The following is an 18,126-nucleotide window of genomic DNA, read 5'->3' on the forward strand; positions in this document are numbered from 1 at the left end:
TTTTTTTTTTTTTTAACAAACTGTTTATCCTGCGCAAGTACTGTAAACTAACACATTGCACTGGTAGAGACGGATAAACGTTTTGCTCGTCACACAGTTTCCCCAACACACGCCTCCAGGTGAGACTGCGACCTGACCGCAGCGCCTAGGGCTATAACATTGGTGCTGCTTTTGACAACTCTCGCACTAGCAGATGTTAACCACCAGATGACAGTAATGGATTAACATTATTATCATCAGTTGTAATGCTTTGTTTTGTATGATTGTTCCTCAGTACCTAACATAACGTCTTGTTTATTCTGTTGCTCTGGTTTTCTGTCTTTTTGTGTATTTTGTATTGTTGTTATTTTCAAAATAGTAGGCTATTTCATCAACTTTTCAATCTTACATAGCCTATGCCAATGTAGCCTGTAACATTGAGCTTTAATGGTTAAGATTCAGAGTATGTCTAGCCCACATGTTAGGCTACCTGCACATATTTGCACGTTTTCTCTATTATGATACTTTAGACTACTTTTTGACGTAGCCACGGGGAGGGGTGGGGGATGTAGGAGAGAGAGAGAGAGAGAGAGAGAGAGAGAGAGAGAGAGAGAGAGAGAGGCTGTCACTGGTCGGTGCTGTGTGTGCAACAGCAGCTCGGCTGAGGCAGCAGACGGCGGCCCGCGCCTCCTTTCCCATTTACCCTTTTTTTCATTTCACTTCTTTCTTTTCTGTAGCCGGCTTAGAGAAATGTCCGCCAGACCAGGATTTTACCGGCAGGAGCTGAACAAGACTGTGTGGGAGGTTCCGGAGCGGTACCAGAACCTGACGCCGGTGGGCTCCGGAGCCTACGGCTCGGTGTGGTGAGTGTTTGTGGAGGGGCGAGGCTGCACAGCCACAAACATTTACCGTATGTTGGTCATGATGCATCAGCATAGCGATGCGTGTCGGCTTTGTCGCGATGAAGCAGCTTTTGGGTTTTATTGTTGTTATTACAGGCGTATTATTATCATCCCATTGCCTTCGCCGCTTCTGGATCAATAGCTGACTATAGGAGAAGAAAAAAAAACATTAAATAATAATCATATTTTTGTGTTTGAATATGCAGATGAATATGCTTTCTTTATGTGTAGCCTGTCAGCCATATAGAAGGATACAGCAGGTCCTGTCTCCGCTCACTGTCTGCTTTTCCTATAGCCTATGTGTAAGGGAATTAAACATGAGACAGCATCAGCACAGGAATTTCCCAAATACCCCCCTCTCTATGCATGCATGCCACATCTGGAAAGGGAAAACCTGGGCCCAGCTGCTCTCAGTGCTAACACAATGCCACTCTGACACCTTGAAGCCTATACAGCAGGTGCATGCATCATCAACATTCAGCATATCTGATACACCTGTACACCCACCCTCCTCTTTTTGTCCCTCTGTGTGGATGTAGACATTTCCAATCTTGCAAAATGCAATTGCTCTAATTTTGAACCAATTTCGTATCAGCTGGTGGGATCACGTTGCCATGGCGATGTGTCATGGTGATAACCACCTCCAACAGCCAAAATTAATTAAGCTGTAATAGCAGGCTGGCAGTAAGGTACCTAAGGAAATGTGACGAGAAGGTTTTGTGTGACTGATCCAAGTGGGATAATCACATTTTAAAGACATGAATAAGATGTTAAAGCTTTTCTACACAGCTCTGCATGTTGGCAGCTCCCTGATGGCCATGAGAAGTAACTAAAGTGGTCTGGAAATCTTCCACAGAGAATTGATTGATCCTGGCAGCTGGGCCTGACACTGGACTATTGAGAGAAAGACAACCAAAGACTTTCTAAGAAGCTTTTGTAGATAAAATGAAGATTCTTACTGGAATTAAATTATCTTCCAGTTGGAATGGCATCTGGTTAAAAGTGTATCCTATCACCTGCACAGTAAATTCATTCCTTGCCCACTAAGCATATGCCCATTGAGCCTGTCCAGACTAGGATGAGAAAAATCTCTATTTGTGGGCCAGCTTTGCTCACTGTATGTTCCCAAATCCTGCAACCCCAAATCCTGTGATGTGTTGTACCAGAGGGATGAGAGAGGCAGAAGATTTAGCATCGGTGAGTCCTAATTTCCCAGGATGAAGCCCTTACTCTGTGCTGTTCAGGAGACAGTGTGTAATTGGCTATTAAGTTTTGATTCATCGTTTTGTGTTTGGGCTTGCTCTGTGTAGGCAAAGACGTATCCCTGACACTTAATTTACTGCATCTTTTTCTCACTTGGTGAGAATCTTTGTGTCTCAGAAATGTAAGAGAGTGGCTTTTGTTAAAGGATATCCTGGGATATCATCATTTATGTGTGCATTCTATTGTGTCAGATCACAAACACAAGATATGAAGATCATATGCTGGCTTGTGTAGCCACATCTCTCATTGCCGTTGCCTGCTTCCTCAGAAAGGAGGTTTTATCCTCACACAGCTGACTTCCTGTCATGTCAGGTGTCAATTAAGACACTGTCTGTGTGTGCTTGTCTGTTGGAGCTCCACTTTATGACTCAGGCTCCCTCTCACAGGAGTGTTTTGTGCATGAACACCTTGCCGATATTGCAGCTTTAAAGCTCGGAATAGTACAGTGAAAATGTCAAGAGCTGGATGATGACTTTGCTTTCAGCTGTTTCATCCCCCCTCAGGAAGATTATATGCACATGGACATTTCTTTTGGACAAGGAAACTGCTAAGTTAAAGGTTTGATTCTCATTTTGGACTCTCATGCTACAAATGCATGGGCAGTGTTATCAAAGCATCCATTCAAAGGTTCATGAAGCTTGTCTTTGTGTTGACAAAAAACATATTGCCCGAAGCAATGTGACATTAATATTTCCTCTCATGATCCTGAAAGGTTTAGTCAATTTGCGTAAACATGGAAACCGGAATGGCTGATCTTTGTAATCAAGTCCTCATGCCTACGTATGTATTGCTCTGAATAGCGCTTTCTAGAACTTTTCTGATTTCATTATAGGATTATGACTATTTTCCTGAGCATGAGATCAGGGAAATTATATATATGCGACCCAACAGTGATCAGTATGAACTATCCATTTGTGCCCCAGTACCCCTTCACCGACAACTCTTCATGTCCCAAATATAGTCATCTGAATAGATTTGAAATTGGACAGGTTTTTAACACAATATTTTGTCAACTGCCAACGTTGTTCGTTTGTAATTTTTCTAAGATACAAGTAGCCTTGGTTTGGGAATCACGGCTCTAATTCTTTGGCGCCTGGAAGCTGTTTTCTTTCACACGCGAAGTGTGTTTTATGTATCTGGTTTGTTTGGAATTTGTCAAGAGAACTTGAAGTGAGGATTATGGCATTAGCAAGTGTTTTTTCTCCTCCTGTCTTATGTTCTGAGCTGTTATTTTACTCAAGGTATTATATAGACAGCACATAAGTGTGAATGATGGCACTGGTAAAATGCACTTTATGAAAACTCTTAATTTATACACACAGACACACACACACACACACATACACACACAAAGGACATTCCTCCACACACCACTCAGCATTGCCCTGCATTGTTAATGTTGATCTCTAGCCATTGTGATTACTTTCTCATGGCAAGACTTGATTGGAAACCGGCTGGGGGATGGGGTTTCAGAATACGACTTATATGTATGTATGTATGTATGTATGTATGTATCAGTATGCATGTGTGCCGTGATGGGGGGTTAGGATACTCTCACAGACTACCTCTTGAGATGCACAGTAAAACACAGCTCTCATCATTTATCTCTTGGTGAATCCTCTTGAGACGAAAGGAGCGAGGTCAAGGATCCGACAAGCTAATATAATCCATTATAGCTAGAAATGAAGAATGTATACCCTCATTACCCATGGGAGAGGGGGAACCGAAAGACATCGAGTTTAGAAAGAGAAAGGAGGTATATTAGATAGTAAGAGGGATTTTAGAGCTGCAAAGCACAGCTTCAAGAGAGTGAAGCACCAGAAATACAAAGCTCATTTAAAGATTTAACGTGCAGTGCCTCTTGAATTTTTATAAATGATGAGACAAAAAGGTTTGAGGACCGATCCCACTGAATATTCTCTTTTTGGCTTCTTGGGACAAAAACTGGGCCCATTTTGGACTTGAGACTGAACATCAAGTGAGCATATGCACAAAGCTGATCAAGGCTGCTTTCATCTCATGTCACCATATACTACACAGATGTTACATCTGTTCAGTAAACCAGAAGTTTGGCATGACGCCTGTCTTTCGGATAGCTATGAATTAAACATGACTGCTTCATTTTCTCCTGTTAAAAATTGTGATGTCTGCCGGCTTGTCGATTGGAAATTTGATAAATCCAGAAGAAAAACAAGATTGGGGTTCTGATTCGGTTTTAACTGGTTTTAATATATACGATACGATACGATACGATACAACTTTATTGTCAGCCAGGGCTGAAATTCTTTTTGCATCCATGGCTCATATAAAAAAGTGGATATAGACATACATACAGAAAAACATAAGATGAATAACACCAAAAACATACATGACCATTAAACATTACCACAAATGACATAAACACCCAAGTAAGGAAACAAAGCATACAGGTATAACAACAGAAATGACATGAACATACACATGGTATGAATATTATAAATATATAAATATTATCATGTATAATTAAAAATCACATACAGTACAATGTTGTTCTGCTCTGTTAGACAACAGTAATAAGCAAGAGTCATTAACTTGTACATGGTTCCATGGTGTAATGGTTAGCACTCTGGACTTTGAATCCAGCAATCTGAGTTCAAATCTCGGTGGGACCTGATTTTAAAGGGGAATAACTGCCTAGATTAGGACTACCAGTATGTTATTTCCATGGTGTTCAATCAATATATGTGAACTTCAGCTTCTCTCTCTCAAAGCCAGAAACCAGAGAAGAAAGTTTCAAACTTGTGATACTTTTAAGTATAAAGTCCTTAGACAATAAATGGGTAATTTTGTGGGCCCACAGAACATTTATTTATTTTTTTTATACTTAAATGAGCTTCATTCTATTGTAGTGTTTTCAGTTGGGAAACAGAAAATGTACCCATATACTCAGAACATTCCTCTGGGTGCTCTCAGTGTCATCTGTGCCTACAACTTCTTTCCCAATTCATTATCTATAGAGCAGTTCCATACTTTATACTTGATAACATCACAAATTTGAGTTTTGGCACAATTTTGAGAGAGAATTGTCCATGTTTACTTATATTTTGGACTTAGACCACAGGAATAACATTTGTCAATTTTGAAAATGGGCATAATTCCCCTTTAATACGCAGTGTACAGATATATGAGCCGTATCTTCTCATCTAACTCTTGGCTCCTGGATAAATGGTTGCAATGAAATGCATAAGATTAGATGCAGTGTGATGCAAGAAACAAACCCTGTGTACAATAATCTGTACAACAAATTATAATTTCCTCTCTGCATTTGAGTCAATACCCTCCCCCCTATTTCAAACATATGCAAATCATATATGTTTTCCTCTTGATTTAATCAGAATGCATCACATTAAATGAAAAGATAAAAAAAAAAATGTATATATATATATATATATATATATATATATATATATATATATTTTCCTCTGTGGATAAACAGTGTACTTCAATCATCTCACATTTGATATTAGCTGCCCCCTCCCCCTCTTCCTTTATGAAAGCGTCAGTGCATCGGGTATAAAACAGAATACTGAGACAAAAGAAGAGGAGAGAAATCGATGCCTTGTGGCTGGGCTGTGTGTGCTGACAGCAGTGCAGTCAGAGCCATGTATGGAAGATGGCAGGGAGGAAGGTATGTGTGAGGAAGTGAGGCCTGGCTCATGTCAGAGACGGAGGAGACTGGCTGCTGTCCTGGCTTCAGCCCGGCAGGGACATCCGGACTGGCAGCAGGCGATTACAAGGCACACACATGGATGCACACCACCGTGCAGGATTGTAGCTTACTCATGCATGTAAGCATTATAGGTCACCGTGAAATGATACAGTAATATTTACAGTGAGTTTCATACTGTGGAAAATCCTGTACCTGCTGTGAACTGGATTTTTTGCAGGTTTTTAGAAAATAAATAAAGAAGGGCAGGTTGGCTTCTTTCTAGAACTGTCTACAGTAGCTAAACATCATGCAGGGAAAAAATGCATTGCTGAAGAGTCACTTATCGCACCCACAATAGAATAAAACAGCAAAGAGGGTTTTGCAGCAAGACAAGTTGGGCTTTGAGTAAGCAGGGATGGCTTACTGTCTTTCTTCTTTCAGTATTTTCTTGCATTTAATATATAGTGTCACGGTCTCCATCCTCACATAAAATGCACAGCTGAATGTCAGTTATTCTGCTGCAGATTAAGCTGCAAAAAAACTGTCAAAAAAGTTTGATATGCAAAGTTAAGGTTGCAAACTAGAGGCAGGTTGTGGTCTCTCCAAAAGTACACCTTATTACTGAGCATTTGCTGAAATGAGCATCACACATTCAGATGAACTTCATGTGTAAAAGAGAGGGGATTTTCCCATTAAGTGATCAGACATCACTCAGTATATTCAGCAGAATAACAAGTTTTATACCGTTAAGTCAGTTCTACATGTAAATGTACAAGATACATTTAATTTTCAATTTCCTCTCTTACTCCACTTCTCCAGTCAGTGTTTCACTTCTTGCGCTGTTTCTGCATTGCTGCGCAGTATTTCACAATTCTCAGCCATGTTTCCTTCCTGTTTGTCTCTTCCACTCCCTGTTGGCTGTATTATTACTACTGTGAGTGTTGAAAAGCCGGCAGGACTGAAAAGACACTGGCACCACAAAGGCAGCGGCAGTAGAAGCGCCAGGGCTCAGTGTTCAATAATGTTGAATGACATTTACATTTCAAAAGAGGCAGATCGAAAAAGCCACCGCACTTTTCCAATATCTGACATCAGTGCCTCTCTTGTTCCACCACATCCTCTTTCACCATCTGCCACGCTCTCTGCATTAGTCAGCCTGTCTGTCTCTTCCTCAATCATTTATCACTAATATGTAGTCATACTCTCAGTATCATCAGCTGATACCAGGTTTAAAAAATTGTTTGGCAATTTTGGCAACAATAGACTGGAGGAAATAATTGTTCTTTACACGTTGCATTTTAAAGCTACAGATATAACGTCCTGTTAAGTAAGCTTTAAGGGTGCTGGCAGGTGGATTTTGTTACCTTTGCGCAGACCCATAGCTTTTTTCCTCTGTTTCCAGTCTTAATGCTAAGCTAAGCTAACTGTGTTCTGGCTGTAGAGTAGCTTTATCTCTACCATACAGGCAGGAGCGTGGTATCAGTCTTTAGTTATCTAGCTCTTGGCAAGAATGCAAATATGCATATTTTCCAAAATGTCAAACTATTACTTTGAAATGATATCAGTCCCATATTATTTTTACAGATGACTTTTTTTGCTGATTGTGGAATTCACATTTTTTAGGGCCACTTACAACAAAAGGAATATGGTTTTAATAAAGAAAATGTAAAAAGATATGTCAATATATTAATGACACTGGATACAGTAAACAACTTTCTCTCTGTTTTCTCTCTCCAGTTCAGCGTATGATGTCATTTTGCGGCAGAAGGTTGCGGTGAAGAAACTGTCCAGGCCTTTCCAGTCTCTGATCCACAGCCGCCGCTCGTACCGGGAACTCAGGCTGCTCAAGCACATGAAACACGAGAATGTTAGTGCTTCTCATGAAAATACCCAGAGACAGACAGACATGTTTCCACTCTGTTATTGATCATCTCTGCTTCTCTCCGTCTCTGTCTCTGCAGGTAATAGGGCTGCTGGACGTCTTCACACCTGCTGCAACATTAGAGGACTTCAATGAACTGTAAATCTTTTCTTCCCTCTAAGCTATGCAGCTGTCCACCTTGCACCACAAATGCAATGATTCTGTTATTAGAGGGTAGGCTGGTGTTGGTGGAGGCCATCCTAGGGGGGTTATAGGCTTGTAGAGATGTCTTACGGTTGCCATGGCAGCATCACTATGTTCTCCTCTAACTGAGACGTCCCTAGCACCCCCCCCCCCATTCACTCACACACTCTTCCCTTTTCCAGGTACCTGGTGACCAACCTGATGGGTGCAGACCTCAATAACATCGTCAAATTTCAGAGGCTGTCAGACGAGCATGTGCAGTTCTTAATTTACCAGCTCCTCCGTGGCCTCAAGGTAATTTACAGCTTCATGATACACCTGCTGCATGCCATACTTACATAATATATCAGTTAGCATGCATACTGTAGTACACCAGTGATTCCCAGCCGCTTTTGTCTGATGTACACCCACAGCCCTAACAGATAAAGTAGCCCTTCATTGTCTCTGTTTCAAATGTGTTTATTTAAAAAAATTGATTGTTCATTGATTTTAAACTAAATGATAGTAACTATTGATTATAGAAAGTGGGTATTGTTACAGTATTTGTTTTTAATACAATTGAACTGTCAATGTCTATTAGGTTGCTGTAGTCAAGTTTCCCTTCATACTACTAACTCCATTACTTTCAGCTGTCTAATTGAACCAAGTATCCATTATCTTTACACACTCTGAGGAATATCTGTGTATTAACAGTTGTATGACTTTATATCTTAAAAGAAATTTGTCCATTGAGCATTGTGATTCATAGCTGTATTTCTGTTTATTTACATTTCAAATTGCATTATGGGAACTTTGTCTGTGCGCCGACAACTAACATAGAGAGCTATTCACCATTAGCCCCATTATCGTAAATTATTAACCAGATAACCGTGATTCAAAAGCGCCCAAAACATTTTTTAAAGCATTGAAAAAAACATCATAGGGTCAAAGTAAAAAAAAAAAGCATCAAAAGTGTCAAAAACAGTTTGAAATTAATTAAAGGACAGATTTCATTTCATAAGTTTACTACCTGGGCAGTTTTGTATGAGAGAATTTTCAATAACAGAAAATGTTCTGTATTTTCGCTGAAGCTACACACAAAAATGTTTTTAAAGTCCGGGTAATGAGCTGCCAGTACAGTTATTTTACTTTTTTTTTTTCTTTAAATGCAGTACCTAACTATTTTAACTATTTATTTATTACTTTTATCTAAGTGTTAAGACTTCTCTGCTCACTTGCTTACTAGTTGTTACACACTCTCAATCGCAACAATGTCCAGGTGTTACAGCACACTCAATGTGTGGATGTACATTTTTGAAATCAAATTGTAATTTTTATTATTTCAGAAATGAGTTGAGCTAAAAAAAAAGAGAATTTGGACACCACAGTCTACGTTGCACAAACACTCCCTATATTCATACTGAGTTTGACATTCTGTCCAAAGCTTGCCTGCTGAAGCCTGCACGGCCGGCTGTTCGGCTTTCATGGTTACCATGGGACAGACAAAAGCAGTCTCCCTTTAGGCTAATGTGGTGAACTGCACTGTTGACCCCTGTCTCCCTTTATGTCCTCTCTCTCTCTCTCTCTCATCTCTCCTCCCCCATCGCCCCACCCCTCCGCCTGTCCAACAGTACATCCATTCAGCTGGATTGATCCACAGAGTGAGTGCCTTCTCTTTGCCTTTCTTGTCATTTTTGACCATCACGTTTAACGTAACAGCACTTGCCTGGTTAAAAAAAAAGAAGAACTCTTAACAATCAGCTTTAAGTTTGGAAAAATCTTGTTCCGACTCTTTTATTGAGGATATGTGATGTTCACACTGATCTCAATACCGCATGTCTTATAAGGCTGCGCCATTTTTTTTTAAACTGGAAACAGTCTCAAATCCTAATGAATCATTTGATAAACATTTCTACTCAGTTCAGCCTGACATTTTGGTATTATTCTTTTGGGAAACTGCACTAGATTTTAAGATAAAGCATCATAGGTGTGAACAATGTTTGGCAGCACAGCATGCTTGTGAAGAAGTTCAACAATGAACTTTTTGAAATTCCCAATATCAGTGTATTTGTTTGGTGCTCGTGAGATGAATCTCTGAGTGTGCTCTGTATAAATGCAGTGAAACTGAGTGGTTTATGCTGTCTTTATTTTCATATCCATCCCTCTCTCTACACAGATACATCCTCATTCTAATAATGTTTCTCTCCCCCTTTGTCTGCTTTACTACATTTTCTAGGACCTTAAGCCAAGTAATGTGGCAGTAAATGAGGACTGCGAGCTGAGGGTAAGACTGACCTTCCGTTTAAAACTATAAACCCTCCACTCCAACCTATGAACTCGGACTACAGATGGAAAGTAGCATAATGCTAAATCTGGTGCAGCCATCTTTTTAATGTAACTGCACATTGTCCTGCTAAATAAACTAAACTAAAAAAAACAACAACAAAAAAAACCTCCATCAATTAAAAAAAAACGCTCTTCCTGTCCTACAGATCCTTGACTTTGGATTGGCCAGACAGACAGACGACGAGATGACGGGGTATGTGGCGACTCGCTGGTATCGAGCGCCGGAGATCATGCTGAACTGGATGCACTACAATCAGAACGGTAAGATGCCATCAAACTATAGACATTTAATACGCTTTTTTTTTTTTTTTCTTTTTTTTTTTTTCAGAAGCAAACTCATTAAATTACTTAACCTCTGGTGTTTCTGTTCCAGTTGATATGTGGTCAGTGGGATGCATAATGGGAGAGCTGCTGAAGGGAAAAGTCCTGTTTCCTGGCACTGACTGTATCCTTTATCACCATGGCAAAAGTCTACTGCAATGTGCTGCTTTTTCCCCCCCTCTTAGCATCAACCTTCCATTACCTCTTTAAATGTGCCCTCTGGATGCAGACCTCTGTGATTTGCATTACAATCCCGGGCCTTTCTAAAGAGGAGGTGTGTCAACAGAGAGAAGTGGGGAATGAATAGGAGCGATCACCAAAGGCTTTATTATCTAGGTTGTTGTATTGGATGTCCGAGAGAGCAGAGCTAAAACAAATTTGATTTACTGATCTTTGTTGTGGGACTAGAAAAGAACTTTCAGCAGTGCTCAGCAAGTAGAGTTTCTGTCTTAAGCGTGATCTATGCTTCTGTGTTAAATCTACGCCGTGGCTACGAACATAGGTACGTGGAGGCATGGACCTACGCCGTAGCCTGAGGTGCACCTCTCGAAAAATGTACCGGTGACACAAAAGCGTTGCATTTCCCCCTACTCATTTCCTGGTTCTCCTTCTCCGTAAACAACATGAGATCAAGGAGAGGGTTAACTTTTCCTGCCACAGATTTTCAACCGTGGTCAAAAACCGTGGTCAACTCTAGAGTCGGCACTCTCTCCAAAGCTAATCCCTGTAACTCTGTCACTTGCTCTACCACACCCTCCCCACACACACACACACACATGCCGGCCCTGCTATTTTCTTAAAGAGATCGACGCACACAACAACGCCCAAGTATAAAGTTCAGGTCGCTTACGTAGGCTACGGCGAAAGCTCTGCGTGGAAGTCGCCGTTTCACACTGTGTCAGACGCGTTCTCAATTACTGTGAATGCTCTGTTTGGTTTAGGTAAGGGGTGGAGCCTGGGTAGACCGTGCAGGAGGCAGGACATGACGTGCATCCGGTTCCGGAATCACGCAAGCCGCATAATAGAAATGTCATCAACATGCCCACTCGCTCACTGTGAATTCTCCGGAAAATTACCTGCTCTATTCACACATGGACTCCATCTGACTTTACACGGACTCTGTACTAGGAAGCTGGCAGAGTAAAGCCTGTTTAATGTCCGGTCCAACTGATTCGGACATTTGAGTTCTCACATACAACTCCTTCCGGCAATGTCTACATAATTTCAGGGTTGCAGTGCATGTGCGAAAGAGGCTTTAGTTGATTCCCTATGTGACAAGATAATATGATTAGTCAATTCCGAACAGCCCTTAACTCCTCCTGCACTAAGATATCGACCAGCTGAAGAGAATCATGGAGGTGGTTGGGACTCCAACACACGACCTGTTAAAGAAGATCTGCTCTGAGCATGTGAGAGAGGGAAAACGGAATGGAGGGATTGGGAAAAAAGAAGCTGCTATTGCTCACACTGTAAAGTAGGGCTGCACAATTAATCTAAATTGTATCGAAATCGCAATATGGACTAGTGCAATATCCAAATCGCAGGTAGGGCGCAATATTTGTTAAAGGCAAAATATGTGTCAAACCATTCTGAATGAAGTATTGTGGTGCTGCAGAGACGTCCCGGCACTACAAATCCTATCCTACAGAAAACATCTTTGTTTGGTACAGATCCTCGCAAAAATCACACTATAATCATTTACATTTTTTAAGATTTAATATCAGTAACTAAAAGTGAGAATAATTATAGAAACATGATCATTCCCTACAATATCGTGAATCATATTGCAATCGCAATATCAGTCAAAATAATCGCAATTGGATATTTTCCTCATATCGTGCAGCCCTACTGTAATGCTGCATCCCCTAACGCAGGCAACCTGTTCTAATTGATTAGTCATTCCACTGACAAGGCTGTTGAAGGAATAGTCAATACGTGTGAATGTTGGGGTGATTGATCACTAACAAATCACCCACATTGTCACATGCCAAGAGTTGAACGCTGGTCTTTATTTGCAGGCGCAGAAGTACATCCAGTCTCTGCCCTTCATGCCCCAGCAGGACCTGGAAAAGATCTTTAAAGGAGCCAATCCACTAGGTGGGTGATGCACTGTAGATTGGATTACCAACTTTTTAAATTCAATTGGAAGGCTTCGAGAGGCTGCCAAAGCTCAAGTTGTTCTCTCCACATTGCAAATGAGTGATCCAGTTATACAGGTTTGGCCCTCAGGGGTTTAAACTGGTTTCCAAGCTCCTAGCATTTAACTCTTTCACCTCTCTGTCTGTTCCTGTCTGTTAGCTGTCGATCTACTGAAACGTATGCTGGTTCTGGACTGTGATGGGAGGATCTCGGCCAGCGAGGCTCTGTCCCACCCTTACTTCTCACAGTACCACGATCCAGACGACGAGCCAGAGGCCCCGCCTTACGACCAAACGCTGGAGAGTAAAGACCGAAATCTAGAAGAATGGAAAGGTAAAGCTTTCACTTCAAAGTAGAACAATACATGATTTAACACAGTGGACAGCACAAGAAAATAAGTATTCCTCCCCTATTGTCCTTGATGGAAGACAAAAACAAAAACATGATTGCAGCTTATGCATGGCAATTTAAAATGTACAGATATCGTCTGCTGCTCAATTTCTTTCAAAATTAGACTCTTACTTCCTTTTTGCTTTGCAGAGGAGGAAGTTGCACAAATAGACGCCACAGATCCATCAAGCTGCAGAGCTTTTAACACTGGAGATTATGCAATGATGGTTTTAAGCTGACATGGTTGTGGCAGGAACGACAACTACACCACCAAAGTAATATTTGAGATATAAGAGAGTCCATTTATAACATCATAAATATGATTACGTTTCACTTCAGCAGGGAGTTTTATGGTTTGTGAAATGCCTTAGAGCTGATGCCAGGCCTGAGTCATGGTGGATTTGTTTTGCTGCATGGTTTGCGTCCTAAATTAAAGTTGCCTTGATTGACCGGTATACCGAGCTGAACAAGCACAATTCTAATAGCACCGAATAAAAGTTTGCACCAGAGGGCTCTTGGTTTTTAACATGAAAGTACCCTGCGTTGTGACAATTACACATACACTTACAACGTAAAAGTGTTCTTTTCCTATTTTGATTCCTTTTTTCACCTTAAGTGGGATTAAAATATTCCTCACCACCTCATCCATGGCTCAAATTCTGTTCAGCACAACTGACATGTTTTTCCTTATTCCTCTCACGTGTGTGCATAGAGTTGGTATTCGAAGAGGTGAACAGCGTCAAAGCATCCGGCAACAAGACTGATAGCCTTCAGGCGGAGCAGTAGGCCTCTTTCTGCTCTGCCTCAACCTCACCCTGAAGAAGGACCACAAACTCAATGATTAGGAGAAGGACTGAAGAAAACTCATATGCATTCCCTCTGCTCAGCGTGACTGTGTTTGATTGCCTGTCATGAGTGTATTTAATAAGCAGCAGGGCAGGACAGTTTCCACATGATCAGATGCACACATTGCAAATACAGGGAGCATTTTTAGAATCCGATAGAACGAGCTTTCCAGTCCAGAAAGTTACTTCCTCTCATGTTTCCGCCCAGTGAGGGTAAAATGAGGAACCATTCAACATGGCTGCGTCAGGGATCACAGAGGACGTGGGGATTCATACGAGGGAGCAACTTGAACTGTGTTTACAGACTGACAGAAAGGTATCGAAGGAGAAAAACGCACACTAGGATTTCCAAAGCAACGTCAGAGTGCCGTCTGGTCCCTCGTCATAGCAAATGCCATAAGCAGTCAGTGCTATCACATATGGAATTCATGTTTAAAGGCTTACAGCAATACCACGTTATGTCACAGAGCAGCTTAGCATTTAGCCTGCATACTGCATGATTTTTGTGCATTTTATTATTGCAGATCATTACTGGTATTGTATTATATAACCATTAAGACTGCTTATTGCATCTGCCACACTGCTATAAAAGCAGCCCGAGGGTCAGAGAGAGGCATTACGAGGAAATGTGACCAACTTTCAACCTGTCTTATCTTTATAATGTCCATGCAGTAAAAAATAATAATACAAAAGCAAACAAAATGTACTGTTCTTCCTCGAATGAGAGTCAACCCTATCCTGCTTACAGAGTAGTAAACACCAACTGTGCTATTAATTAGCAAGGTAATTAATATATGCCAAAGCTGGAGCAGAATGACTGTGTTGCAGGTCTGTGTTTACAGTGCTCCTCGCTTCACGTATACGGTTTCCGCTGATGGCTGATTTCTGATCACCTGTTGGCTTTGGCAGCGCTCCATCGGGTTTCCATAGTTCTCTGCTGTGTCTTTTACAGCCCCGGATTGTGTTTACAATAATTAAGATTAGAGGCATTTTGTAAACTGTTAGAAACCGAGCTGGATAATAATATATTACCCAGCTCCATCGAAGTAATGACTGGTCAAACACTCCCGGCTGATGATTCCCATGAAGCATCCATATTTGGTTGCTTGTAAAACAAGGGAGCTCATTAGTTTCCTCATCTTTTTAGAATTCATGATGCTTGAGTGTTATAATGAAAACAATGCAGAGTGTACACATTCGTTAGTGACCAAGCACTGGGAGTGTTCTTTACCTCGATTGTGGGTATTCCAGTAACACTGCAGTTCATAGTTTATTGCAACATTAGAACACCCTCACTGATAACATTGTATTAAGCAGCATGAGCTCAATGCATATGAAGATTGGCTGACTTCCTCACTGACAGTGTGCCATTCATCTTGCAGCAGACTGGAGTTTTAGTTCAACAAACGTTTTGCTGAGGTATAGAAATAATCTGCTTGTGTTAAATCACAGTGTGCAGAGCCCAACAAACCACAGATTTCCTATCTTAACACTAAAGGTCAGTGAAAATGTCAAGAGGATTAGATTATGAAATCTAGTACAGAGAAAAAATACACTAATGCATTTCCGGTAATCAGATAACTATCTGATCATTTTAATGATACCTCAACATAAATAGATGTATCATCACACATAAGATGCATTTATAACATTTTGCCAGTTGACATTTTGGGAGATAAAAGGCTTATAAATCAGGAGCACACATGAATCCAGTTTATATCTGACTGCTGCAGATGCATTCTTACACCTAATGTGTATACTATCTGGATACAAGTCGGACAGTAATGGCAGGTGTAAAGCAGAGTTTTCGCTGTCCTTGTAAACCCTTGTTTAAACTCGATAAGCTATGCAAAGTAGCATCACTAGTAGCTCTTTAGGTTAGATAAAGAGCTACAAGCTATTTTAATTTTTTAGCTAGCTAGGTTGTAATAATAATATACTAGTGGAACTACAGTATGGTTCTCACTCAAGCTTATCTGAGGTTTCATTTGCAGATATGAGATGAACAACGGAATAAGACGAAAACCTAGCTAGCTAGGTTAGCTTACTAACTAACTAGGCTAACTAGGTTAAAATCAATTGTATTTTAATGTATAGTTTGGTGTGTTCCTTTATGCAAGTTAAACTGTGGTTCTTTGGCTTTTCCCACTCAAGTCTAACCAAACCAATGAGATTATTTCTGCCTCAAAGAAACATGAGTACAACTACATTAAATGACCATTTATGAATCATTTTTGATTCTGACCCTACAATGGTTCACACTGGAGTGCTACATGTAGCCTTTTGCGCAAGTCGTCTATTAACACTGTATGCAAAATGTTGAATTTACAGTCCAAGTGAATCAAAACTGTCTGTCTCAGTCAAAGATTGTTAGAGCTTTGAATGTTAAAGTGTTATGTGCTTATGTCGATGTTATGTGGTGGAGTTGAATAGCAAACTGCAAAAATGAATGTATACGTATAGGCCTACTGTATGTATGTTACAAGTTAGAAGTGTCTTTTGAATACATGGTGGCATGTAATTCAACTGTACTAAACTGAATGTCAACTGTCAGTTTTCAAATGATTCAGATTATTTTTTCTTTAATCATCAACGGGTAACATGACTTGGCTAGTCTTGGCATTGAACAGAATAAACACCATTGGTTCTGTTAAATGTGTTTGTCAAGATGTTTCTTTTCTTATGTGTGTGCCTTTGTGTCTATAGGTAATTACACATCTGAGCCGACAAATACAGTATGAAATGTGGAGTTCCCCAAGGCATTGTTCAGGGGCCTCTTTTAACATTTTAACAGCTGCAGCTGATTCAGAATGCTGCTTCTGCTCAAGTCCTCACTAAGACCAAGTGGATAACACCACTCCAGTTGTGATGTCTTTACACTGGCTTCCTGTCTCTCAAAGAATTGATTTCAAAATACTACTGTTGGTCTAAAAAGCACTGGTTTAAGGCCAAAATACATTTCTGATCTTCTGCTACATTATGAACCACCCAGACCTCTCAGGTCGTCTCCTACAGGTCTGCTTTCTGTTCCCAAAGTCAGAACTAAACAGGGAAAAGCAGCACTCAGTTTTCATGCACCACATATCTGGAACAAACTCCCAGAAAACTGCAGGTCTGCTGCAACTCTCAGTTCTTTTAAATCAAGGCTTAAGACTTTTCTGTTTGATGCTACCTACTCAAGTTACTGTTCATTTCTTACATTGTAGTGTCAGTTTTATACAGCATACGTCATATTCCAATATAGCTTGTTTTTATTTACTAATATCTTTAATGAGTGTTTTTAATTGTTTTTTAATTGCTCTTTAATGTTTTATGTAAAGCACTTTTAATTGCCTTGTTGGTGAAATGTGCTATTTAAATAAATTTGCCTTGTCTTGCCTTATATATTCTCTGCAACATTCAGTCTATTTGATATACAACATGGAAATTGCAATGTGAAGGACAATGCAAACGTTTTTTAGTCCAGGCTCCCTTGTTACAATTAAGTGAAATTGTGTTGTATGATTTGTGTGCCACCTTTGGGGCAACAGTTGGGGAAAGGGCCCTTTCCTGTTGCTCGAAGCAAATTTCATAAAGAAACAGTTATTCCAGTCTGGCGAGGAGAAACATGATTTACCCTGACAGAGCTCTGACTTTAACCTCATTCAACACCTATGGGAGGAATTGCAACACCACTGTGAACCAGGCCTAGTCACGTTCCAAGAAACTTGTAGATTAGCCTTCCTAGAAGGGTGGAGGCTGATGCACATTGGTTCTGGGGTGAGATGTTAAACAATTACTTTTGGGCACATAAACTCGGTTTTCCACATATAGAAAAGGATATAATATAGTATAGTACAGACTAGTTAGTAGTACGGTATAGTGTAGAAGCCTATGATATAGTTTACAATAACAGAATAGGACAGTATAGCAGAGTATAAAATAGAATAGTACAGTATAGTAGCTTATAATGTAGTATAGATTATAATGGAATAGAATTGTATAGTCTGTTGTGAGCTATAGTACAGTATAGATTAGAAATGTATAGTGTAGCATACAGAATATTATAGTATATAACATTGTGATGACACCAAAGGACAATAAAAAGAACATAACATGATTATAATTAAGACCAACATAAATAGTATTAGTAGTATTAATGACAAATACACCAAACTAAACTAAAACGTTTTCAATATACTCACTTTAACTGTAACACAGAAAGTATTC

At 40.2% G+C, this 18,126-nt stretch overlaps 1 protein-coding gene and 1 non-coding gene across 3 annotated transcripts; both read left to right on the forward strand.

Moving 5' to 3' along the window:
- The first annotated feature begins 157 nt into the window (after window positions 1–157).
- On the forward strand, window positions 158–16,572 carry mapk11 (mitogen-activated protein kinase 11). 2 transcript variants are annotated; one of them, XM_028570251.1, is made up of 13 exons: window positions 158–213; window positions 717–842; window positions 7,570–7,699; window positions 7,794–7,852; window positions 8,080–8,191; window positions 9,508–9,537; window positions 10,113–10,160; window positions 10,369–10,483; window positions 10,596–10,667; window positions 11,873–11,952; window positions 12,562–12,640; window positions 12,842–13,015; window positions 13,223–13,770. In XM_028570251.1, exons 2-13 carry the CDS (start codon window positions 730–732, stop codon window positions 13,309–13,311), a joined length of 1,101 nt encoding a protein of 366 aa, XP_028426052.1. In that variant the 5' UTR covers window positions 158–213; window positions 717–729; the 3' UTR covers window positions 13,312–13,770. The 2 variants fall into 2 exon arrangements, with proteins under 2 accessions (XP_028426052.1, XP_028426053.1); XM_028570252.1 differs by lacking the exons at window positions 158–213; window positions 13,223–13,770 and adding an exon at window positions 13,785–16,572 and having other exon boundaries at window positions 612–842.
- Window positions 4,724–4,795, forward strand: trnaq-uug (transfer RNA glutamine (anticodon UUG)). Its single transcript has one exon. It is a non-coding gene; the product is annotated as a tRNA-Gln (tRNA).
- Window positions 16,573–18,126: the final 1,554 nt, after the last annotated feature.

This window comes from Perca flavescens, chromosome 23, assembly GCF_004354835.1.
Source record: "Perca flavescens isolate YP-PL-M2 chromosome 23, PFLA_1.0, whole genome shotgun sequence".
NCBI lineage: Eukaryota > Metazoa > Chordata > Actinopteri > Perciformes > Percidae > Perca > Perca flavescens.

Bases quoted from the DNA above. Each gene is read 5' to 3' on its own strand.
- mapk11 (XM_028570251.1), top strand. From the start codon at position 730: ATGTCCGCCAGACCAGGATTTTACCGGCAGGAGCTGAACAAGACTGTG. The intron at 8,192-9,507 runs GTAATTTACAGC...CCTGTCCAACAG, and splicing joins AGCTCCTCCGTGGCCTCAAG to TACATCCATTCAGCTGGATT. The intron at 12,641-12,841 runs GTGGGTGATGCA...CCTGTCTGTTAG, and splicing joins TAAAGGAGCCAATCCACTAG to CTGTCGATCTACTGAAACGT.